Source organism: Panthera leo, chromosome D2, assembly GCF_018350215.1.
Source record: "Panthera leo isolate Ple1 chromosome D2, P.leo_Ple1_pat1.1, whole genome shotgun sequence".
In the NCBI taxonomy this organism is placed as follows: domain Eukaryota; kingdom Metazoa; phylum Chordata; class Mammalia; order Carnivora; family Felidae; genus Panthera; species Panthera leo.
In genome coordinates, this window is record NC_056689.1 from 55,005,789 (window position 1) to 55,031,685 (window position 25,897).

The 25,897-nt window shown below is 46.7% G+C and overlaps 1 protein-coding gene and 1 long non-coding RNA gene across 3 annotated transcripts in view; one reads left to right on the top strand and one right to left on the bottom strand.

Annotated features, from left to right (window-relative positions):
• BLNK (B cell linker) overlaps nt 1–25,897 on the bottom strand; it is a 75,930-nt gene that overhangs the window by 30,120 nt on the left and 19,913 nt on the right. The window contains exons 2-7 of the mRNA XM_042907835.1: nt 21,086–21,151; nt 16,465–16,514; nt 9,417–9,457; nt 5,675–5,740; nt 5,319–5,475; nt 1,921–2,081 (exon numbers count right to left, since the gene is read on the bottom strand). Coding sequence (XP_042763769.1) covers nt 1,921–2,081; nt 5,319–5,475; nt 5,675–5,740; nt 9,417–9,457; nt 16,465–16,514; nt 21,086–21,151 — 541 coding nt within the window. The remainder of the gene's footprint in view (nt 1–1,920; nt 2,082–5,318; nt 5,476–5,674; nt 5,741–9,416; nt 9,458–16,464; nt 16,515–21,085; nt 21,152–25,897) is intronic.
• LOC122201875 lies at nt 14,189–25,086 on the top strand. 2 transcript variants are annotated; one of them, XR_006194356.1, is made up of 4 exons: nt 14,189–14,335; nt 14,831–14,941; nt 15,557–15,653; nt 24,392–25,086. It is a non-coding gene; the product is annotated as an uncharacterized LOC122201875 (long non-coding RNA). The 2 variants fall into 2 exon arrangements; XR_006194357.1 differs by lacking the exon at nt 24,392–25,086 and adding an exon at nt 19,974–20,248.

Here is a 25,897-nt window from a genome sequence, read left to right on the forward strand (position 1 = left end):
GTCTGCTGTCAGCTATTCACAGAAATGGAGAGCCTTATATAACACACACGGTATTCATTTGTATGCTGTGTCTGAATTTATATCTTCATATAGATTTGCCAAGCACTGAAAGAATTCACAGTGAGCCCCTAACAGCTGGTCTCTGCATCCTGTCCCCTGCTCGGCTTCCTCCTGCCACCCTCTTCTCACCCCAAAAGGTCAGCATCACCTCTCAGACAGACAGACAGACAGAGGACTGGCAAACCTCCTTTCTCTCTCTGTCAGCTGACTTTCTGACTTAAACTTAAACTGTCCCTAGAGTAAAGTCATAAAGTAAAACGCTTCCAGAGGCAGGCAGGGAGACATGGGGACGTGTGCAGAGGAAGGGCATGTTCATGCCTTGGACGAGTGGTGGGGACTATGACCAATGGAAACAAGGTCAGGGATTCACAGCTGAGCCGGAGGACTGCCATGAGGCTCAGCGGCTTTGAGGCCATGACTGGCCCAGTGTTGCCCAGGCTTTCAGTTTTCAGGAGAAACTAGAAAATTGGATTTTGTAAAGAATCTAGAATATGCTAGAAAGGAACATACGACACAGGGAATCCTTCTATGGGTGAGGCACTGTAGTTAGTGCTGTTCTAACACTAAATCCTTAAAATAATCTGAAGAGATTAAAAACCGAGGCTCAGAGAGGTTATCTGGCTCGCCCAAAGTCGCACAGCTAATACGGGTCAAAGCAGGAATTTGGGCCTAAATGCCGCCACTATTTTATTTAAAAGTTTCCCTTGGGGTGCCTGGGTGGCTCAGTCAGTTGAGCGTCCGACTTTGGCTCAGGTCATGATCTCGCTGTTTGTGGGTTCAAGCCCCCCATCAGGCCCTGTGCTGACAGCTCAGAGCCTGGAGCCTGCTTCAGATTCTGTGTCTCCCTCTCTCTATGCTCCTCCCCTGCTTACACCCTGTCTCTCTCTCAAGAAAAATAAAGATAAAAAAAAAAAGTAAAGTTTCTCTTTTCCCTCCCCTGCTGGGCTATAAATTATATCAAGGTGGAAATGAAGGTGTTTTTACAACATATTTATACACTATAGGTTTTATCACCTCTAGGCATTTAGAAACAAGTCATTTCTTCAAAAGCTGCAGTAAGATTATGGTTAGAAGTTGCCTTTATTGTGATTTCGTTTCTGAGTTCTGGTATAGGGTTGTTCTGATGGCTAAGTTCGAGGGCTTCACTTTGCCCTTATTTACAATGCGCGGACCTCTGGGAGCCACAACATATTAGGCCTTATCAGTCATTCCTACAACAGTCTGAATGAGTTTACCGGTTAGTTTTCAAATAGGAGCAATTCCATAGGGAATAAGACGTATAAAAAGCTGGTGCTGCCAGAGGGGAGATTGTTGAGTGAAACCCAGAGTCGAGTCCTGGACAATCTGCAAAGGTGGGTCCCTGGGTAGCGGCAGCTGAGGGAAAAGGGGGTGAGAGGCAAGGGCTGCCAGCGGGAAGTGAGGTGTGGGCTCTTATGCACGTTGTGTGGGGTCTCTGACGACTAGGGTCTCTGTTATTTGTCCTCCCGCGCTCCTGTGCACCTTGCAAGAGAAATGTGGAGAAGTGGAGAGGAGGCAGGGCAGAGAAGCAAAGGAGAGTAAAGATAGAGAAATTTATGGAGGAAGGAGAAGATTCACAGGAAACCCCCGAAGAGGCTAATCAGAGGGGCACAGATCCAGTGCTGGTATCACCCATACGCGCTGGGAATGAACGAGCTTAAACTAAGGCCATACATGCGTTTTTTAGAGAAGAAAACCTTTGGGATTAACGGTGGGGAGTTAGAGGGGTGGGCGAGGAGGAGGAAGGCATGTCAGACGCCAGACGGTCCTGGCCGGTCCCCCTTCCCCCTGCATCCTGCCTTCCACTCGGACTGGGAAGCCTTCAGGACAGATTTAGGTTACCTCATCCTCAAGGTCTTTGGGTTTGGGTGGGACTTGAGGTTTCTGAAGAGAAGTCAGGGCCGGCAGAGTGGAGGTCAGCCTTGTCTTTGCCGAAGGCCAGTTGGGCTTACTTGGAAGTGTCTTGCTGAAGGGCGGAGACTGCCTCTGGCTTGATCGATTGTCTTGAAAGGAACAATGACAAAACAGAAAATGAGAGGGGGGCTCTGGACCATTCCCTGCACCCAAGTATAAAACCACCCACATCTATGTAGTCACCAACAATTATTCCAGGCAGTCCTTAAAAGCGTAAAATGACATGTTAGGCAAAAATTTTCAATTGCCTGTTCCTTACATTACACTCTCCCACGAGAATGACGGCTACAGGACTCAGAAGAGCCTACGGCGCTGCACTTTGCCAGACAGAGTGGATGGCTGACCTTGGCAGCAGGGAGGCCCGAGAGGGGTGTGCTCCTCGAAGGTTCCCTTTGCTCTATGAACCCTTAAGGGCAGTGACTCTCAATCCTCCTTACATAGAAGAACCACCTGGGGAACTTTAAGAAAATGGTAAGGCCCAGGCCCCACCCCAGACATACTGGGAAGAACTTGTGAGGAAGGTCTTGGCATTAATAGTTTCAAGTCTCCCAGGTTATTCTTTTTTTATTATTATTGTTTAAAAAATTTTTTAATGTTTATTTTCGAGAGACAGAGAGAGAGTGAAAGGAGGAGAGGCACAGAGAGGGGGGGGACACAGAATCCGAAGCAGGCTCCAGCCTCTGAGCTGTCAGCATAGAGCCCAACGTGGGGCTCCAAATCACAAAGTGGGAGATCGTGACCTGAGCCGAAGTCGGGCGCTTAACCGACTGAGCCACCCAGGCGCCCCTCTCTCAGGTTATCCTAAGGTGGATTCAGGGTTGCAGCTACTCATCTGAGTGAACGCACACATTCTTCCTCTCAATGATTTCCCTTCCATCATGGAGGGCCCCTGAGTTACCCCTTGTCGGGAACTGTCCTCGGCATGTGTCAGGGAAGGAACACAAGCCCCAAAGCCAAATGGCCCTGAGTTGGGTCCTTTGCTCTTCCCCTCACTGGCTGAGCTCTGTTTGGGCTAGTTATTCATTATCCAGCCTCTCTGGGACTCACATTCCTCATTTGTTTTGTTTTAAACATTTTATTTATTTATTTTGAGAATGGGGGCAGAGAAAGAGGGGGAGAGAATCCCAAGCAGGTTCCACGCCATCAGTGCAGAGCCTGATGTGAGGCTCGATCTCACAAACGTTGAGATCATGAGCTGAGCCCAGATCAAGAGTCAGAGGCTTAGAAGACTGAGCCACCCAGGTGCCCCCACATTCCTCATTTGGAAAGTGAGGATCATAACATCCACCTGAGAGGGCCACTGTAGGGACAGGGAAGAAAGCAGTGCAAGCTGTGGGAGCAGTGCCTGGCAGAGTGGATGACTAATCCATAGGACCAATACGGCGACGTGACATGGCCGAGGCGTTAGGCAACAGGGAGTCTGCTCAGTGGAATCTGAGCACGTTGCAGACTGATACGCTGTAGGGAAAGCTTAGCACAGGAGGAACATGGCATGTCCCCATCCTGGGAGCAGCCCAGGCACTCACACTGGCTTCTGCTCCACCTTAACTTCATGAGGCTGCCCCCCGCCCCCACCACCTGGCCGCCAGGCCCACCTCCTGCTCTCCCCCCGCCCCCCCCCCCGCCCCCCCCCGCTCCCCCCCTCCCCCGGTGCCAGCTCCTGCCCTGTCCAAGGTGTGCCGTTCGCTTCACATTGGATGTCTCCTTGGAAGGCTCCCTCTGGGTGTTGTGGTCGGGCTGGGGCTCCGGGTCAGCCACTTTGCTGTGCCCATAACTCTGTCAGGTTTTCTAGTTTTATTTGCAGCTCTTAGAGTTTGCTGGGATTTCTTAATGTAAGATCTAAGCCCATCAAAAGTAGCAAAATACATGGGGCGCCTGGGTGGCGCAGTCGGTTAAGTGTCCGACTTCAGCCAGGTCACGATCTCGCGGTCTGTGAGTTCGAGCCCCGCGTCAGGCTCTGGGCTGATGGCTCGGAGCCTGGAGCCTGTTTCCGATTCTGTGTCTCCCTCTCTCTCTGCCCCTCCCCCGTTCATGCTCTGTCTCTCTCTGTCCCAAAAATAAATAAAAAACGTTGAAAAAAAAAAAAAAATTTAAAAAAAAAAAAAAAAAAAAAAAAAAAAAGTAGCAAAATACACAAGACAGGCTTTGAAGAGCGTGGCCGCGAATGAGCCACTGCGCCCCCTCCCCTTAATTGCAGTTTGCTGGCCTATAAAATGGGCCTAATGCAGCCCCTTCCTTCCCAGGGTTCTGTTGCTTGAACAAGGTCACAAATCTGGTGAGCCAGGGCTTCGGGGGCTGAGAAGCCCAGCGTGCGTCCCAGCTCTGCCACTCCCCAAAGCGGTTCACTCCTCCGAACCTCACTTTCCTCCTTCGTAAAGTGAGGACGGATGCCTCTTCCGTAAGCTTCTCGAGAGGGTGAAGTAGGCCACGACTATGAAGCACGACGCTGTGAGCTACAAACACTCCGGGAGTGTGTCTGTCTTGCTTGCTGTTGAAAGCTCCGGGCTCAGCGTAGCTGTGGCACACAGTAGGTGCTCAACAGGTGAGTTGTGGCATGAAGCAAGGGTCCATGCTCAGTGCCCCGGGAGGAGGCAGTTAACGGCAGTGATAATGGACACAGAGTCCTCTACACGTAAGGGCTCTCTGTACAAATGCTGGCGTCACCGTGATCATCACAGACACACTCCCCTCCACGCCTCTGCTGAACTTAGTCGCCTGCAACCCAGGCTTCTTCCTGGGGGACAGTAAGAGTCACACTCAGGTCTGGAGGCGACACCTGAGCTGTGCCCATTTAACCTACAGCTGATTCCACACTTAGAGCTCCTCACCCACCTCCACTCCCAGCTGAAAACCCACAGTCTAGACTCAGAGTGTGGGCTCCCTGCGTAGGGGTGGGCATGAAGGAACGGGGGCATTGGCAGATACTGGGATCCCTGAAGATCATCCTCGTTCTGCACAGACGTCGCAAAAGAAATTCCAGAACCTTGTGTGCGGGAAACCCCCAAAGAAGCAGGTACTAACCTCAGGGCTGATTTCTCATGGGATTATCTGGAGTTGGGCTGGGGTGGGGCAGGGGCAACCGTCAGGGTGTGCACCTTTTGTCTTTTACCCGTTTTTACCCTTGGAGACTTGGGAAGGGATAGCTTTCCCCCTCCCCCAGGCAAGCGTTCCATCTGGGGCTCCCTGGCTTGTGAGTGAGCAGATGACCCACGTGGGGGTGGCCAGGGTGGGAGGCACTCAGCGTCCTGCCAGCCCGGCTCGACCCCCCTCCCCCATGCCTGGCAGGCTGGGCGCCCAGGGTCTGGGGGTGTGTGTGGCTGCCTCACCTATGTACTCGCCCCTGGTGAAGGGCAGGGCTGGGTGAACGGTTCTCGTCTCCTGCTCGGCGGGCGGTGGCTCGTAACTGTCGTCCCCGGTCTCTTCCGCGGGGAGCACGTACATCTCCGAGTCCGAGTGCTCGTCTGGGTGTTCATAGTCACTGTCCTGCAAATGCACACCGAATGCTCAGTGCCCTGTCTGCGCTCAGCCATCGCGACAGCTCTGGCGTTAGGAGGCGGGAGCTGCTCCCCCAGCGTAGGGACCAGAGAGCGAGGCTTGGAAGGGTTGGCTAAGCAAGGTTGGGCAGCCATCAGAGGCAAAGCTGGGGTTGAGGCCGGGCCTTTCTGCCTCCAGAATTTATCACCTGAACCACTATCCTGGGGGAGCATGTGGGCCATTTAACAGGAAGGGTGGCTGAAACTCTGTGTGTCTGCAAAGAAGAACAGTCGGAGATAAAATACATTTTTAGAAGACAGAAAAAGGACGCAATAAAATAGAATAACCAATAGGTTTTGTTTATCATGAATGCTGACGGTTGAGGAAAAAGATTAATATGGAAAGGGTAAAGGTTTGCATAGAATATACAGATACCTTTGAGGAGATGAGGGGGGTGTGTGTGTGTGTGTGTGTGTGTGTGTGTGTGTTTTAACAGAGCTGATAAGCTGCAGGGGCTAGGCTTCCACCTGACCCGGAGTCCATTCTCTTTCTTTTTGTTTTTCTTGTTTTAAAGATAAATTTTAGCTAAGTCTTCACTGAAATGATCGAATATTGAATATTCAATATGTATGGGAAATACATTCACACAGCAATAGTTCAAAAGGATGTCAAGTCTCCTTCCCAGGCTCTCAGTTCTTCTCCCCAGAGGTGCAGTTCCTAGTTTCTTGTGCATTTTGTTCAGAGATCGCTTAGGTATTCTACACCCATAGGTATATTCCCGTGCAGGAAATATCTGATCCAAGACTTCAGAGGTCTTCTGTCCACACGGCCTGACACACTGCGTGATTCGTACATGAGCTTCCAATGAATGCATGATGCACTTGCCTTTCGGCCTGTCTCCTTCCACCTGCAATCGCACAACACCGACGCAGGTACAGTGTGACACAAACACAGTGGTTCCTTCATTGCTGTCTCCTCGGGGCCTGTGGCAGGGACCAGCACAGGACAGGAGCGCAGTATGGATGAGCGAGTGAGTGAGGACCACTTTCCTCCTGAGTCTGTAGGGACATGGAGGAGAGGCCAGGAGAGGGAGAGGGTGAATACCAGGAGAGGGAGAGAGAAAGGCGGCTGAAAAGGGAACTTTTCCCAAGGTGGTGGAGGAGAATTGGGAGAGAATAGAAGGAAGGAGGAGCTCAAGGAGGGTCCTTGTCCTTGTCCTAAAGCAGAAGAGTCAGGAAGGGACAGGGAGCGGGGAGGTAAGAGAAGTCTTGTAGGGGGATTTTCCCAAACCCCTGTTTCAGTAACAGCAGACAGCGAGGCTCAATAATCCTTCCTGACCGTGAATATGACATTAAGGTGAATAGAATAATGGGAATGATAACGATTATTTTAACATTTCTATGTACTGCATACCTCAGTTACCCTTTACCAGTATCATATGAGAGAAACTGAGGCATGAGGAGTTGAATAATTTGGGGCTGTTCTGTGTTCTGAAGAAGTAGTGACTGTTCTCAAACAGGCGGCCTGGAAGGTGGAGTGAGAGCAGAAAAGCAGCCCGAGGCAAGAACCCGGCTCTGAAAGTCTCATCTAGCCAGCCTGAAGTGGTCGGGGCCCCTCCTCATCCTGGGCAACCAAAAGGCCCGTCTCTGTGGCTGCAGCATCCCAGGGAGACAGCAGTTAACGCGCTGAGAAACGGGTGCTTCATAACCATCTGGAAAGTGAAAGAATCAGTAGGCGCCCAGACGCCTGTGCCTGGGAGGGGGAGATAGTTCAGGCGGCCCACTTTGTCTCAGTTTTCATCGGAGCAGGCACCGTGCTTCCCAAGACTTGATCACCTGGAGGCTAGGGAGCAGTGTGCCTCCTGGGAAGGACACAGGGGTCTTCACAGCCCCTTGGGCAGAGCAGCCTGACTGAGAGGACCAGGCTGGCCGAAGAGGCAGAGGAGGTTGAGGAGGGGCGCCTCTGTGTCAGCTGCTCTTGGCAGGCCAACGCTGACACAGGGCTGCCCATCAGACTGTAACGCCCATGAGGACTGGGCTGCGACCTCAAGAGCAATGGGAGGAAGGGTTCTACCTCGGCTGCAGGAAAGGCCTTCCTGAGAAGGAGACGTTTAAGCCAAGCCTGAAGGACAAGAAGGAGCAGAGCAAATGAGGGAGAATGGGGACGTCCTTTGGTTTCTCCTCTCTTCCGTCTTCCTTCGTCTGCCCAAGGTCTGTGAGTCAAATTGCCAAGCAGGCATGACCTTGACCTGCTGTGAGACTAAGGGCAGATCTGTGCATCTGGGCCGTAATGGACAAGGCCCTGCTGGGGGTGGTGGTGCAAGGAAGGCCGGACAGGTCCGCAGGGGCTGGATTTCATCTGGCCTGGAGGCCACAAGCCTGGATTTCATTCTGTGTACAATGGGAATCCAATAAGGTCAAAATAATTGTGAGTGAATGTTTACTCAATCTTTATTACGGCAGGTATCTTAATTCTTTGCTTGTTTGGCTTTGGGACACGAGTCACGCTCTCCTCTCCAGGCTGACTCTATCTGTATTTTCTAAGTCCCTACCACGTGCTCTTTTTCTCCAGCCTGCGAGCTCCATTTTCTTGATTTCCCTGTGGTTGTGGACCAGCTCTCAACTTTGCTTCAGACGTGGCTGGGCGCGTGCGGCCAGCAGGGGGCGCAGCTGCAGCGCTTCGGAGGGACCAGCGGCTGCCGGGCCCTGGGAGGAACTCCACACCCAGCTGACCTGCAGAGAACCCCTGTCATCCCCTCTTTTTTACAAATCTTCGCTCTGCAGTTGAGAAGGGAGATACTCCTGTCTCATGATACGTTGAATATACTCCAGGTGGTGTACACAGTGTGGATGGAGCTGGGCTCAGACTCAGTTCTGGGCACTGGATTGAAGTCCTGGGCTCTCATTACACTGGCCACTGAGTAACTGAATTTCCGTGTGCAAGTCCTTTTCATTCTCTTAGCCTTGGTTTCCTTATCTGTAAAATGGGGTGTGTGGTTGTGTGGAGGCCCTCTTGGATCCTGTCCAGATAAAACAAGTGTAGAGTGCAGCAGGCTAACATTCTGGATGAATTCGATACAAATGAGGAATAATTGTTACAAAAAAGTTTTTAGGCTGTCTTGTCCCTACAAGACTTCACCCAAGAGAGCAGTGAGCACTGGGGCCCTGTGGGCTACAGAGCCACCTTGGAGAGGTTGACAGTTAATTCTGACACATCACCTTCCGTATCATCACGGCCAGGTCCCTTGCTCAGTCTGTGGTCCCCAGCATGTGCTACTGTCCTCTTGGTCACTGCAAGCACCTTAGAGTTTAAAAGCCAGGTTTTGAGACCTGAGGGCTTGGGTTGGAATTTTGGAACTGCAAGTTACTTAAACTCTCCATGCCTTGGTTTCTTTACCTGTAGAATGAGCAGGGCTGATATTCACAATGTTTGACAACTAGCATGGCTCAGGTCCCAACTTGGCCCTAAAGAGTGTCCCAGAGGCCCCCTGATGCACCAGGCATTCACTCTTTGATGCTGGTTTTTGATGTTTGGCTCCTGGATAAGGCCCAGGCAGCGATGGGACACTGAGGAATTCAGGGCAGAGGAATTTGTCCACTGATATAGAAATATTTAAAAACATTCTAACGTATGTTTTGGCTGTGCTGGTTAGTACTCTGAATACCAGCACTGAAGACAGGGATAAGAATGCCTGCACACAGGGCTGTGGGGAGGATCACATGAGGTAATGCCGATGAAGAACTTAGCCTGGCACATGGGGGTGCTAGGTCAAGTCAGCCATCATGAGGTTCTTGCCGCCTTGTCTGTAGGTGGCCTTTCCAGCCCAGCCATCTCCCTGCTGGGATGTGCAGCTGACTATGAGCATGTAATTCAGAAACAAGCCCTTCAAAAGGCCTCCCACGGACCCTGGCGGAAAGGATGATCTTCTGGTCCCAGGAGCAAATACTTACAAAGTCATCTGACCACTGCTCCTCTTCGTCAGCAAGGTCCTCTGCAGTGGCATGTGGGAAGCAGAAAGCACAAGCGTCAATCTCAGCTCCACCCTGTCCCCAAGCTCCCTGCTCCCACCTTCCTTGCCCCTGGGCTTCCCGGTCCTGTTTCCTCGGCCTTGAACAGTTATTACACATACCTCATGTTCATCCACTTTCGACTCCTCTTTTTTGAAAAAATCAGTTCTCAAAGCATAAAGGGACATTCCACTGAGCAGAGAAATAGTACATCTGAACCATGTCCGTTTTTGTTAAGGAACATTTTTGGGACTTTAGAACGATCCGGGAGGCACCTGCAATCCCTACCATGCTGCTTCTAAGGATTCCTTTGAATCAATATATGGATGGTATAGTAGGAAGAGCACTGGACAGGGAGTCAGATAGACCAAAACTCTCATGCAGGCTCTGTTCTTAACTAGTTGGAGGGTAGGCAAGACAATTAACATCTCTGGGCCTCAGTTTTAAGATCTATGGGATCACTTTTGTGATTCTCTGTAGCTCTAACTTTGACTTTCTTATTGAAAAGCATTTACCCGGTGCTTTACTACACGCTGGGCAATATCATCAGAGCTTTGCACTCAATTAGCTCCCTCAAAACCTTACGAGGAAACTGAGGCCTAGAGAAAATAAGCCATTTGCCCAAGGTCAGATAGTAAATAATAGAGCCAGGAGTTGAACCCTGTAGGTAGATTTCCAAGTGCATGCTCTGAACTCCAATGTCACACTGCCTCACTGTCTTTGAGCTCCAGGGTTCAAGCCCTGTCCTCGGCTCTGCAGGCAGTGTAAAAATGGATATAACAGGTCTCAAGTAGCTGAGGATCTTGAAGAATAAAATTGATATGAATTATGACAGCCAAGGAGAATATTTGACCCCCTTTACTCCAAAACACATTTAGAGTATGAGAAGCTTAGCATCCATCCCATCACATATGCTGACATTAGAGGTTAAATACAATTTACTCAGCTATGTACAGATCAACCAGGCCCAGGTCCAGAGGGCAGTGTGGCTCCAGCGACTATCCCATAGAGGCATCCCATTGAGCAGCCATGGCTAGAGGGCCCAGTGAATGGTCCCTGAAACCCCCAGAGCCTCTCTAGAATCTTTTCTTGCCATTTCTAGCCCCTGCTATGGCAGGCTACTGACTCCAGATCTGGGTAGACTCCAAAGAGGCACAAGGAAAAGAATTGCACATTAAAAATGGGGGCCTGCAAAGCATAAGAGACTGTTAAAAACTGAGAACAAACTGAGGTTTGATGGGGGGGGGAGGGGAGGGTGGGTGATGGGTATTGAGGAGGGCACCTTTTGGGATGAGCACTGGGTGTTGTACGGAAACCAATTTGACAATAAATTTCATATATTAAAAAAAATAAATAAAAATAAAAAAGTAAAAATGGGGGCCTGAAGGAGGTGTTTAGATCAGAGTGGCCGGATTTTAAACTGTGGCAGCAACAGCGCCCTCTCATGGGAAAAACGTGATAGGCGCTAAGACAGAGCTTTCTTCTAGGAGCCAAATAATGGGTCAAACTTTGACATTAACAGAAAAAAAAAATTATTAAATTATGATTTGGCCTCATGTATACCAAATTAGAGTATACTGCAACCACTGGGGTTTTCCAAGAAACTCCAGAAGAATAGATGACTAAGTCCTCTTCCCAATACCTGGCACTGAGCGGGAATAGGTTTCTAACACCTTAAGTTTGGGGATAATTGAAGATCAGCACTTAAGGGGCCACAATGTTTTTGTTTCGACCTTTAAAATAGAAACATTTATAAATTGATGTTATAAATCGCACTTCCCTGCCTTGATCAGCCGTGCCTGCCGAACCTTTTCTCAGGGACCCAGGGTCCACTTTGTGGTCAGACACTGCTCAAAGTACTCACAGGAGCTGTCTAACTCCTTCTCCTGTCCCCATTATCTTTCCTCTCCCACACATACTTCATACTGTTTCTAGTCATTTTCTTAAAATACAGTTTGAATCATGCTGCTCCTTTCCTCAAGGATCATCAGTAGCTCCCTAAGGAGTGAAGTCAAGGCTCTGTGTCAACACATCAAATGCCTTCATCTCCTGTCCCTCTCTGGACTTCTCTCGCACAGCCTTCCACGTTCACTGATACTGGAAGCATGTTCTTCCCAGCCTGCACTTTTGGTGGTCCTCCGCTCCGTTCACGCTGTTCCCCCAGACCCTGTTCCTGGGAAAGCCCTGTCATACCTCTGCCATACAACCTTCCCCAGTCCCTCAGGTTATAACCCACTACTCCTTCCTCCTCCCTCTTAGATGCTGCTGGTACCTTGACGACATAGGCACTGCATTCTGCCCGATGCTGGGATTCATTTGCTCGTGTCTCTCTATACCGAAAAGCAAGGCCTGTTTAGTTTGCCTTTGTATCTGGATGACCTTTGACATTTGTAATCCTGCGCAGTAATAAAAGTATGAACCAATAAATGAGTTGAATGAATGAAAATTAGGATAATAATAATAGATTGCATTTATTGAACACTTCCTGTGTGCTCAGTGCTAGGATAAGTGTACTTTCTCAATTACCCTCAAAATAGCGCTTTGTGGTAGGTGCCCTTATGATCTCACTTTTGCAGTCGAGGAAACTGGGGCTAAGAGAGTCTGCAAAACCTGTCTGAGGCCACGTGGCTGGTGAATGTGGGGGGTAGACTGGGGGCTGGGGTACCTGTGTTGGCTCCTGCAGCTAAAATCTCATGTAAACTGCCTGGCCCTCTACTGTGGCTTCAGATAAAGCCTAGGAGAAACAGGATGGCCCGGTGCAGGTATCATGGGGCACTGAGGCAGAAAAGAGAGAAAAGCATCATCATGTGGGAGAGGTTACCTGATGGTGCCCCACCCACTACACCCATCCTACAGGCAGCTTGCAATCTCTTACTCATAAAATCACAGCCCTCACGCCATTTCCCAGACTGAAAAGCATGAGAGTCCAAAGAACTAGGTCCAAAGTAGGGGATGTCCAGAACCTCAGTGAGTCTCCTAGTATGGTTGGTTGTGGTTTTAGAACCAGGCTCCCTGGGTTCAAATCCTGGCTCTGCTCTTTACTACCTGCTTGGCAGTGGACCGGTACTTTGTTTAAACCTCAATTTCTCACCAGAGCAACAAGGGTAGGAATAGTACCTGCCTCATGTTTTTATGAGAATCGAGTAATACAATACATGTGAAGTGCTTCACAAAGCCTGGCATACAGTAAATGCTGTATTAATGTTACTTATTGTTTTCTCGGGTATTGATAATGTCTTAGTAAACCCTCAAAACAATACCAATTCTATTTCACTCTAATGGCAACCACACAGTATGGTTACCATTTAGAAATGGACCCCAGAGAGCCTCAAGTATAGAGGGTGATGTTTTCAGGAGGGTAAGTTCAAGCGTAATACCGGCCGGGTGGTTTAACTTGAGATGTAAGGTTGCACGCAAGAACCTGGCAAGTTTCTTCCTGGCAGGAAGCTGAGATGCTGGCTCAGCCTCCTTATTAGGGAGAGCTTTTTCTATTGTGTCGTGTTTCTGGCTTGGGCTCCATTTACGGTGTCACAATCCCATGCCACACAATGGAGGGACTCCTCCCCTTGCCTGGCCCAGGCTTTGTGATTCACATGCCCCACCCCACAAGCCTGTGGGCACAGCACTACGTGACATGTGAGAACGAAACGATGACCCCACCTCAGTGTGCACACTGGGGTTTTGAGCTTTGGGCTCTCAGGTCAGGCTGCCTTGATCAAAATCCCGATTCTGCCATTTGCTAGCAGTGTGACAGGCAAGTTGCTTAACCTCTGGATATCTGTTTTCTCGTCACTGAAACGGACATGACTAATAGTGCCTATATTATGGGGCTTTGAGAGAATGAAATAGCCCAGGGAAAGTGCACAGAAGGGTGCCTGATAGGAGTAAGGGCTCAACGGGAGCCGTGTGTGACTATCAACCTACTTTAATGATCATAATAACCTGAAGGATAGGTCGGCACTCTCATCTCCAAGCAGGAAGCTGAGGCTCAGGGAAGTTTTAAACTGTTCTAGGTTCACAGTGTTTAGGGGCCAAAGCCAGGATTCTAACCCAGGGCTAAAGGACCCCAAAGTCCAAGATCTTCTCACTGAGCCATGGAGGGAATAGACCTAGAGTCTAGGAGGGCAGCCATGTATCACACTGATGACAACCCAGGGCAGTGTAAACTTTCCTGACAAATGTCCCTACACCTGGGATCATGGTCAGATGCTGGGAAAGCTCCAGGAAGGGTGCTGCATGAGCTCGCACGAGGCTGTGTGGTGGCAGTGGGACTGAACTGGGCCTTGAAGGACGAGCAGGACTTGAGTGACAGAATGAAGATGAAAGAGGGCATCCTCCTTCCATCTCTTAAGGCTGGGGCCTGTGTGTCAGCCCCAGAAGCAGGGCTTGGCTGATGGCTAGAAGGGGCATCCATAAGGCACAGAGGTGCCTGGAGTGAACGAGCTGAGCTGGAGAGTCAGGGAAGAAAACAAAACCAGATTCGTTGCCAGCCAAGGGGGCGCTCCAACCACAGAGGCCACTGTAGGTCCCGGTGACAAGCTGGAGGTAGGGAGGCTGATGACGATGGTGTTTGAGTAGCTCAGGCATAAAGAGACGAAGGTTGAACCAGACTAGGGGTCTTGGGAATGGGAATGGAAGGACGGTGAAGGACTCTGTGGCAAGAGCTTGAGGGAAGGGGTGAAGGCAAGTGTGTGAATTGGGCCTTTCCGTTCCAGATCAGCAGCAGCACCAGAGACCAGCATTGAGAGACACGCGCTCCAAACTGTGGGTCTGACACATGCTCAGTTGTAGCCCTGATTCAGCACTGGAGGCCACGCGCTGGGCCACCGGGCCTGCCAGCTTCTCCTCATGCAGAGCCGGTGGTGAGATGCAGGGAACCAGTGGGAAGACCGCAGTGGCACGCAGGAAAGAGGGAAGGAGGCTGGACTAGATGTGGTGGTGGGGACAGACGCAGGGAAGGAACAGAAAGCAGAACTACAGAAACTGTGGGGGAGGCAGCCGGTGGACAGTCCAGGACCCCTGGGTGTACCCCAAGAGAAGAAAGGGATGTGACCATGTGGGGAGCAGATTTGGGCTGGCTAGGAGAGGTGATTTGCAACTAAATACCTAACATCTCAGAAAGTCCCTTTGTCTGAATATCCCTTCAGCCCTTCCCGGAGCCCTGTTAACGGGGTGGGTGTGCAGACATGGAGGGCTTAGCCCCAGCTTAGCCATCGCCTGGCTGTAGGGCCTTGGGCAGCCAGTTGGCCTGTCTGGGCTCCAGTTATCCCTAAGTGAGAAGCTAAGGTTGGGTGGTCTTTCAGGGCTTTCCAGCCTTAAAGGACTTTCAAGTCCAAGTTTTATTCCTCTATTCTTAGTTGCACGAGGCAGGACTGATGGTGCAAGCCGCTCTCCCCGTGTCAGCCTTGCAGTGTCCGCCGGTCAGAGTGTAGCCAGGGAGATGAAAAATCGAGTGAATTCTGGCTTCGGTAAGGACAGCAGGGCAAGGGCAGAGCAGTGTTATATTTCCCGTCTTTGGTGGCCAGAGAGTTGGGAGGTACACCCTGTGCTTCTGTGGTGGGCATTTGCCCAAGAATCTCTGTCTGACTACCTTCCTTTGTCCCGAGGTCTGTCCTCTTTGCAGTTGCTCAGATCTCCTCCCTGAATGACATCAGTGGTGGGAGGAGAATGATTACAACAGCCCCTGGGAATTAGGGCCCAAGGGTACAGGGAGGGGGGCCTGGTTCAGTTCTGACCGCTCAGGGGTTTGTGGAATGGCCAGGGAGCTTCAATCCACTAGCAGTGTGACCTTAGGCGAGTATCTGCCTATTGCCTTTCTTATCTATTATCTGCTCCCCACTAGTCATTAAGCACCTTAAGGTCAGGGGCTATAGTTTGTTCCCAACTCCATGTCTAGTAGCGTGAGCACCACGCGGGGCACACTTGTGTAATATTTGTTGAACGAGTCAAAGAATGTGTGCAACAGCGGAAGCACCTGGAGTTACCGAGTCCAGAGAAGAAACCCTTCAAGTGACCTAATTTCCTAATTGTATCCTTGACGTTGCACAGACCCACTCTATTTCTCTTTTATTTGGTGTTTACAGACTTGTGCTGTGTGGCCATTAGGACACACTTAAGGAGCCACTAGGAAATGGATTGCATCTGTGTCCTGACGGAGCTGTCTGCCCTTGACAGGCCCAGGTAGGTGTGGGAGGTCACCACCGGAAACGTCCAAACAGAAAGTGGACCTCACTTGTGGCACATGGTCGGGGGAGCAGGTGTAAGCACTGGATTGGATAGGCTGTAGGACCCCTGGGGCTCCTTTTAAACCTGACACTCCATGATTCCATGACTTTCCTACCACAACTTGGGTTACTTAGCAGGTGTAGTCTGTTTTCTTTTCTTGCTTAGAACTTGGGAGAGAAGAATGAATTTGTTCTCATTTGTTAACTAAGCAGCTCCCTTGACTTTTGATCAGGTAGGTTTCAAAGGTCAGGACGGGGCATGTATGTATATATGTTTGTATCACTCTGTGACCCAGTGAGCTCTGGAAAGTGGTCCAAAAGGTCAGTCACCAGACTTGGGTGGCTTGGGTCCTACACAGCCTCCACCTCAGATTAGATTAGACATTGCTGTAAGGACCTTCATAAAACTTTGTGCTTCCCCATCACCCTGAACCCTAATTGCTTTTAGATCATGAATGGATACTCTTCTTTGCTATAAATTCTATGAGTGTGGAGACTATATTTTTCTTGGTTAGCACTGTATCTCCACCTAAAATCTTGTATGTACCTGGCACAAGGACAATACTTAATAAATGTCTGATAAGTAGATGAGTGGATGGATGGATGGATGGAGTACTACATCTCCACTATAGTCAAATGCTTAATAGATTTGGGCATCAGGATAGGCACCTTTTGTTTTCAAATGAGTAGAACATAGTTCCCTTTTCAAGAATTAAATATGAACACGAAATTAGTCGAGAGTCCAAGTATTTTAGAAATACTCTTACCTGAGGCATAGTCCCTTTGAGGAACACTTGGAGGTGCTTTGACTTTCAGCCTATAGATAACAACCATTAGACAAACGGTCAGTGGGTAGGACAACTGTTGTCAAGGCCCATAATATAAGCAAATATAGAGATAACAGACAGATAACTAATAGAATAATGGCTTCTTTTGGACCTATCACATTGAAAGACTAAATGTATTATAAATGTAGTGAAGCCATTGATCAGAGGTCTCCTAGCTCCCTCATCTCCCCAGTGTACAACGGGGCTGTGACTTGGCAAAGGTGAAGTCAGGTGGTGGAATATTCACCTGAGTTCAGAGTTTCAGGGAAGAAAATTGTTAATTGGTTGATAAGATGGTAATAGAAGATGAACTCTGTTTTAATAAATAACTCAGTGCAGGACGCCTGGGTGGCTCAGTCAGTCAAGCGTCTGACTCTTGGTTTCTACTGTGGTCACGACCTCACGGTTTTGTGAGTTCGAGCCCCGCATGGGGCTCTGTGCTGGCGACGCGGAGCCTTGCTTGGGATTCTCTCTCTCTCTCTCTCTCTCTCTCTGCCCCTCCCCGACTCATGCTGTCTCTGTCTCTCTCAAAAATAAACTTAAAAGAAATAACTTAATACCTCAATGCTTTAAACAACAAGAAAAATATTAGTTATAATGAGCACTTTGGTTGTAGGTTGGACTGACACTGTTTTTGCACTATTTTAAAAAAAAAAAAAAAGCCAAATAAGAGAGCAGTGAGTGTTCCCGGGTGGGGATTGTGATATTTAGCTTACTTAGAAGTTGAACTGTTTCAAGCACTCTCAAAACTACTTTAGTATCTTTAGGCATATATAGAATGTTTGAATATTCACAATCCTTCCCTACTCATTACAAGAAGAAACTTAAAATTACATTTTAAAAATATACCCCAATTTTTAGGCTTTTTATAAGTTTTGACACCACCTCCCATTCTATTTCTAGTAAATTATTATTCTTAATAATAGTTGCCCATTTTATTTAAGAATGATTTGCTTAAAGAAGTTTAAAAATATATAAATAGAACCTATATCCAGTAGCTTTTATTTACTAAAACATCACATCCTTTTACAGAGGCAGGATATAAGGTAACCATTACATGCAAAACATATTTCATTCCTTGGGGGAAAAAAGCAGCACAGAAATTCATGTCTGATTACAAAAAATAAGCCTGATAAACCAGAATTGTAATGTTTCAAAAATAACAATTTTTATATTTGCATAGAAATTCTGTTTTTTGTTTGCCCCAAGGTTCTCAGATCAATTATTTCATTCAATTCTCATAGCAAGACAAGGTGTGCTGGGAAGATATTATCATTAGATGTATGACGAGGTCCAGAGACAGAGATGATCCACGGTGTTATAGGAGAAAAAAAACCCTCAAAAACAAACAAGGAATGGTACCAGGTCTATTCCTGAAAGAGAAAAAATTTTGAAAACCAACCATTCCCCATTATTGCCATCATTTCATTAAAGAAAAGAAAGGGCATTTTAATATTCCCAAATGTATGAAGGTTATCATCTCCGAATAAAGGACAGACTCAGGAAAGGGCTGTTGGTCACTGAACACCAACCAGGAAGAAAAGCTGTGGTTTGGGTCTCACTCAGCAGCTGGCAGCTGCATGCCAACCCCCAACACTTCAAGGTCCTTATTTTCTCATTTGGCCATGAACCAGTGACAACTCTGTCATGGTCTTGTGTTAGGAAACCAGCGTGTTCAACCGTGCTTCCTCCTTTCAAGGTAGCACCTGTTGCCTGGCAACAAGTAAGAGCTTAACTGCAGGTCCCTTAGAACCAAAGGGCCACTGACTTCACCCAGGGTAATGACTATGGCAGCCAGATTTCCCAAGCTGAGAAGAAACATTTGTCAAGTACAAGTGCATTTTGGGAACAATGGGCATAAAAAAAATAGAAACTGTCTGAAAATATGTGAGCTCCGTGGCTACTGTGTAAGTATGACCGACCATGGAATAGAGAGACATTTTATACAGAGGCTTCATATTATTAAGAAAAGTCGTGTGTTATAAAACTAGCAACTGTGGGATAATTAATCTAGAATTGATTAAAACAATGACTCGCAGGCTTCTCTCATTTCAGTGAGATTCTGTATGTGTCAGAAGTATTAAATGAAAATAATCACATGCCTCTCCCTGCCACAGGACAGAACATGGAGACAAAGTCTCCTCCTCTAGGAGATGACCAGTTCCCCACAAGCAGACCGTTTTAACGATTTTATGATAATCACTTATACATATTGAGACTCATTTACATTTTATAGTCTAAAAACACCATAAAACATGATTTCTTTCGAGTTTAGCAAAGACCAAAGAATGAAGATATTCTGTTCTTTATATATATATAATATATATCATATATTTATATTATATATAATCTATACATATATATTCAATGTTTATTTATTTATTTTGAGAGAGAGAGTGCAAACAGGGGAGGGGCAGGGAGAGAGGGAGGCAGAGAATCCCAAGCAGGCTCCACACTGTCAGCACAGAGCCCAGTGTGGGGCTGGGACACAGGAACCACAAGATCATGACCTGTGAAGCTGAAATCAAGAGTTGGTCATTTAACCAACTGAGCCACCCAGATGCCCCTGAACATACTCTGTTCTGAAGGTATAGGTCAATGAACTTTTATACACTATTAGTGGTACAAAATTTTTGGAAAACAATTTGGTAATATCAACAAAAATGTCAAGGGCATAACTTCTTCGATCTAGAAATTTCATTTCAGGAATTTAGCTTTCTGCTATACTCAAAGTCCACAAAACCTATTTATTGAAATGTTATTTATGGCAGTTAAACTGAAAGAAACGGCCACAAAATTTTGATTGATCTTATCAAATTGCCCTCCAAGAATATGCCTGTTTAAACTCCCACATCTCCCTCTCTTTAAAAAGTGTCCACCAGGGGCGCCTGGGTGGCTCAGTCAGTTAAGCCTCTGACTCTTGATCTTGGCTCAGGTCATGATCTCAGTTTGTGAGATTGAGCCCTGTGGGACTCTCTCTGTCCCTCTCTCTCTGCCCCTCCCCTGCTCACGTGTATGCACACACTCTCTCTCTCACAAAATAAATAAATAAAACTTAAAAAAATAAAAAATAAAAAGTGTCCACCAATACATAGCTGGTTAAATGAATGATAATGGATTTATAGCAGACTATTAATCAGCTATTCAAAAAGGAATATGGTTTATTTTTACATACTAACAAACAAAGATATCCATGATATTAAGTAAAACCACTAAGCAAAGTCAGGTTGGTAGAATGCTTTATGGAGAACAGCACCATTCATGACGAAAACGTATGTATGTATAGGTAAGTGCTACATCTATGTCAATATACATATGTGCGTATTGACATAGTCCATTGTCAATGGACAATGTCCATTGTCCTGGAGTGGGTTGATGTGGGGCATGGGGAAGGAGGAGATTTTGACTTTATGCAATTCTGAATTCTTTGATTTTTTTTTCTTTTCTAGTGAATGACGACTACTTTCATTTTCTGAAAAAAAGAACTTAAACAAAAACTTAGTGGAATACCATCTCCCCTTTCCTCCTAATTTAGATTTTGCGTGACGAATATAGATATGTACAATTTTTATTTTCTTTTTTTAAAAAAACTTAAGAGTTTCTGATGTGCAGGAAGATTTGGAATTCTAGTTTCCTTCTCCAAATGCCAACTGAAAACACTATTTTGGGTGCCTGGGTGGCTCGGTCAGCTGAGCATCTGACTTTGGTCAGGTCATGATCTCACAGTTCGTGGGTTCAAGGACCACATCGGGCTTTGCACTGACAGTACCGAGTCTGCTTGGGATTCTCTGTCTCCTTCTCTTCTCTACCCCTCCCCTGCTCATGTTCTCTCTCTTTCTCAAAAATAAATAAACGTTAAAAAAAATTGTTTTAAAGGGGTGCCTGAGTGGCTCAGTCAGTTGAGCCTCCGACTTTGGCTCAGGTAATGATCTCGCAGTTGACAAGTTCGAGCTCCACGACGGGCTCAGTGCTGACAGCTCAGAGCCTGGAGACTGCTTTCGATTCTGTCTCTCTCTCTCTCTCTGCCCCTCCCCCGCTCATGCTCGCTCTCTCTCTCTCTCTCTCTGTCTCAAAAATAAAGATTAAAAAAAATTTTTTTAACTCCATTTTAAGGCTATAACTGAAAAAACAAAAATTGAAATATGGAAAACAGGTATGGCATCCTAAAGATGCTAGGGCTGTGTTCTTGTAACTTCTCTCTTGGATTTCTCCAACCATGTCCTAGTGGCCCTTAACTACATAGTTACAGAAGCTGATTTTCCTGTTTCTATAAAGGTCTTTGTTGACATTTGCCATCTTAAGCGGCATAGCTCACTTTTACTGCAATGAGAGGGGAAAGCAAAGGGCCCTGAGCATCACCCCGTTCATTTGCCATGTTTCCTGAACATAGATCTGACCACCATGGACTCTGGCCACGAGTTAGAAAGGGTTACATGCTAAAAAGGTTGCAACTCCTCACTCAGGCAACGGAGAACTTTGTCTTCTTCTACTTAGCACAGGCTGGGATGATGTGTTAATTATGTAAATGAGTGCTTATACAGTGCTGTGGAGTTCAACTTACTTTTTGATCTTGTTCATTATTCCACCTTCATTGTTCTTGATGTCATGGACCATCTTTTGAAGTTGCCTGCAAGAAATAAAATCAAACATAAAATATTAATAATAGGTTGATTTTTTTTTAAAGTCAAAAGGGAATACAAAAAGGAGAAAAAACCCTACAATAAGCCCCCAGTGAGAATCGTATCATATTTAATCGACCATCTGCTACTTGAGTAAAGCAAAGCGTGACTGATAATGTAAGGAACGTGGTCATTGGGCCGTGTCCCTGTCCCCTGAATGTCTGGGCTCTGAAGAGAAATTCTGGTTTCCAGATCTATTCATTTTTAGGAGACACGGGAGGCAAAAGCCCTCTGAAAAACCTCACTGTTCATCACTTATTGTCCTTAGAGCATTCGCATTGCCAGGATGGGGCTACCTTGAAGGACAGGTGGGCTGAAATCAGGCACAAGCGTTCTTGGTTAACTTTACTAGGTTGAATCTGGAAAAACCGTCACTAGAAAGTTGTACCTACACAGAAGCCATAAGGAAAATGATTAATGAATCTGACTGCCTACACATTTGGAAATTCTGTAGAACAAAAGGAATATGCACAAGATCAGGAGATGAATGACGTGCTGGAAGAAATATTTGCAACACAAGAACAATAAGGACTATGTGTTATGATTTACAAAGAAATCTGATGACTCAGTAAAAAAAGATTAATAATTCAATAGGAAATGGGCAAAACATGTAAACATACAGCTAACAGAAAAGGACGAGTGGCTAACAGATAACATGACTTATTTTTTAAGGAATTTGCATCTAAACAACAATGAGATATGTTCTGCTTATCAAATTGGCAAAACTTAATGTGATAATACCCTGGGGCGGGGTGGCGGGCGCACCAAAATATGGATATTCTTGGGAATGCAATTTGTGATGATTAATATCTGTTAAATTTTAAAACCTCCATGCCTTTTGACCCAGAAATTCTACTGCTAGGGATTTGCCATCCTCAACGTGGTCATAAAACTATACCACTATGTACTATGTTATTTGTGTAATAACCCTAATCCTTCCTGCCTCCCCACTAAATAAAACCTGGAAACAACCTAAATGCCCATCAATCATTAAAAGGGAACTAGTTAAATAAACTTTGATAAAGCCATACAATGGAATACCACAGACCCTTAAAAAAAAAGAAAAAAAAAAAAAGAAGCACACATCAGTATTGCTGATACATGAAAATCCCCAATACCTATTAAGTTACACAAATACGGTGAAGGAGAAAAAGAAAAAAGGAGGAAAGGAAGGGAAGTTCAGAATAATGTGTATCGTGTTTTTTTTGTGGGATTGCCAAGGACACATACATTCATATGTGCTGGTAGGTGCATAAGTTTTTAGAAAGATATGCAAGGAATTATTCAAAGAATGTTTTCAAAGTCAATACAGCGTCCTCATACAAATTAGGAAAAGGTACCCTTTTTTCTTTTTTTAAAAAAAATTTTTTTTTTTAACATTTATTTTTGAGACAGAGAGAGACAGAGCATGAACGGGGGAGGAGCAGAGAGAGAGGGAGACACAGAATCGGAAGCAGGCTCCAGGCTCTGGGCCATCAGCCCAGAGCCCGACATGGGGCTCAAACTCACGGACCGTGAGATTGTGACCTGAGCTGAAGTCAGACGCTTAACCGACTGAGCCACCCAGGCACCCCAAGGTACCCTTTTTTCTGAGTGGACATTGCTCAGTGGCCAGGCACACAGCTTGGCAAATAGCGAAAGACAGATTTCAGTCTCTACTTGTCCTCATAGCTGGGTGCCCTTGTACCAATGGCAGAGCGAGGGCTGGAGGCTTGAGTGGGGATGAGGGCTTCTGCTTTATAAAAAGGAGACTTTCACTTTACAATGAAGATTTTTCTATATTAGTTGAATGTTCATAGCTTGTGCATCTATCATTTTATTATCTGTTTTTATATACATAAATAGAGGAAAATGTTAAAAGTTGGAATCTTGGGCCATGGTTTTTTCCTTCATAATGACTCTCTGACTTAAAAAAAAAATATGTAAATATGTTACTTATATATATTTATATTTACATGTAAATATATCTAATAAATATGTTCACATATTATGTATAATACACATTTACATATTATAGTGTATATGTAAACAATGGTGTGTATAAATATATAAATATTTCTATTTATATGTAAATGTAAATTATATATGTATAATTTCACACGGTTCTGCTCTTAAAGAGTAGGATAGCCGAATTTACCCTTCAGGCAAGCCTTTCCTTTGTTCTGAGGAAACCATTTGATTGGGCCCTATAGTTATCAAAACGTAAATCTCATCCACAGCCATCGCTCGTGGAGAAACCTATTTCCCGCAAACCTGCATGCACACTTCTCTTGCTCTCGGAGCTAGGCCTTGCGTTAGGTAATACGAACAGTGGTGCACAATTCAGCTTGGCAGAGGCCTCCAAAACCCTGTTGACTGGTGGGGGGGAATCCGGGGAAATAATCTCTGGCTCAGCACGGATTTAGGACGCACATGTTGCAAAGCTCTTCAGTGTGGGTGGAGGAGTTTAGAGCAGGGAGGAGGCTTGGGCTAGGGGGTGGGGGGCCTCTGCCTGGCCAGCCTGTTGGCGTCTGCAACTAAGTGTTAATTTAAGGCTAACTAACCCATCTAGGTTGCTGTTCTGCTGTAGTTGTTTACTGAGGGGCCCTTGGGCACTAAGGAGTGGGGTGAGATTTACAGGGTAGGGATGGACCCTCTTACCCTCAACTATTTTGGGAAAAGGAAAGTTCTCAAACAAGGAATGGGAACTCGTCCTGGGGATCTTAGGGAGTTCTCTTCCCTTCTCCGTCTAATGGTTGTTAGGAACTAATACTGAAGAACAACCACTGAAGTGGTGGAGAGGAGGGGAGGGATACAAGGGTGGAGTGTTGGCTGGAACCTGAGGTTGGGTCTGGGCTCCAGCTCTGAGGAGAGCCATGCCGGCACCATCACTAGGCATTTGCACCAAGACAATTCCTCTCCATTGCCCCTGAATGTTCAGCGGTATCCTGTTTATCCTGTTGCAGCCTCTGGGCTGTGGGCAAGGGTGTGTTCCATGGCGTGAAGAGTTGAGTGCACAGGGAACACGGCTGGAAGGTGGAGTAGCAGAAGAGAAACTTCTTTTAGGACATCCTTTAGGCTACATCTTGGGGAACTGTCTTCAGAACTGGGGGACCCACTGAGGGGCCCATGTTGGGATGTGGGGAGGGGTCGGAGCCAAGCAGTAATCTGGGTAACAAAGGAAATGAGATGGCGTTTTCTATCCCCAGTTAGGGAGGCTGTGCTCACGGATTCTACTCATATGAGAACTTAGCAGAGCACCAGGCTCAGCAGCAGGGAGACGAGAATGGATGAGGGTGAAGGAGGACCACCTGCCCAACCGAGATACACAGAGGGTCCCTAAAGCTCGACCTTTGAGCTGCTTCGGAACTCCTCGGGATTCTAGAGTTTGTTCACATATAACCTGTGCCTACCACTCCCCCCGCCCCATCTCCTTTTCCTGCAGAACTATCGGGAATCTCTGAGACGGAGGAATGAGGGAAAATGGGAGATAAGATGTCCGGGCACAAGAGAAAGAGACGCAGAGAGCGAAGCTGGGATGGTTTGATTGGGAAGCAATGTAATCATTTCCAGTGCAGAGCAGAGGGCATCTCCCTCTGTAAGCTGATGTAACTGAACGGAATGCCTTTAGACTAAATTAAACCTTAACCAGGTTTAAGGACAAGATGAGCCAGAGTGAAGGATGCTGTCTGAAATTTGTCAGCAGCGAGACACAGACAGAGTAAGAGGGAGCCAGGGGCTGATTTGTATAAGCAACTTTGCTGCAGGTGTAGACAAACAGGTGTAAATTGTTGCAAAAGAGTTTCATGTAATTCTGTCATTCGCTCAACTTGGTATTTGATACTTCTTGGCCTTTCTTAAATTATTTTCATTATAGATTTTTTTTAACGTTTATTTATTTTTTTTGAGAGACAGAACATGAACAGGGGAGGGTCAGAGAGAGGGAGACACAGAATCCAAAGCAGGCTCCAGGCTCTGAGCTGTCAGCACAGAGCCCGACGCGGGGCTCGAACTCACGGACGCGAGATCATGACCTGAGCTGAAGTCGGCCGCTTAACCGACTAAGCCACCCAGACGCCCCTCATTATAGATTATTAAAATAATCAGTTGCTTCATAAATTATGCTTCTTGTGTTCAAAATTTTTCCCCTCCCTCTGCCTCTCGTTCACTCAACACTTGAGGCTCACAGACTGCTGTTTCAGCAGCCAAGTGTTACCTGGAAAAACAGTGTCCGCCAAACCAAGAAGACCTGGGGATGCTCTCAGCTCCTTTTATCAACTATTCACACACTGCCTGATGCACAGCTCTCTGGTACCGTCTTTGGAGCCCTTTTTTTCCCCCCTCTACTACAACATAAAGCACATGCAAAGGCATGTGCAGCTGGACTGTTCCCAGATTTAAATACCAGCTGTCTCACTGTGAGAAGTCGCATGTAGGTGAAAATAGGCAAAAAAAAAAAAAAAAAAAAAAAAAAGCAAGCTTCTCTTTGGTTAGCCCTTTCAGAGATATCTTGCCATGGATGGCGGAAGGATAATAGGAGCACAATGTTCTACACTTTAAATTATGAAGAGACAGCCACGTACAGGTAACAAAATAAAATGAACGAAGAACAAAGCTCATCTGATATATTTTTTAAAAGATGTCAATAGTGTATTTTTTAAGTGTACTTATTTTGAGAGAGACAGAGCGAGCGGGGCAGGGGCAGAGAGAGGGGG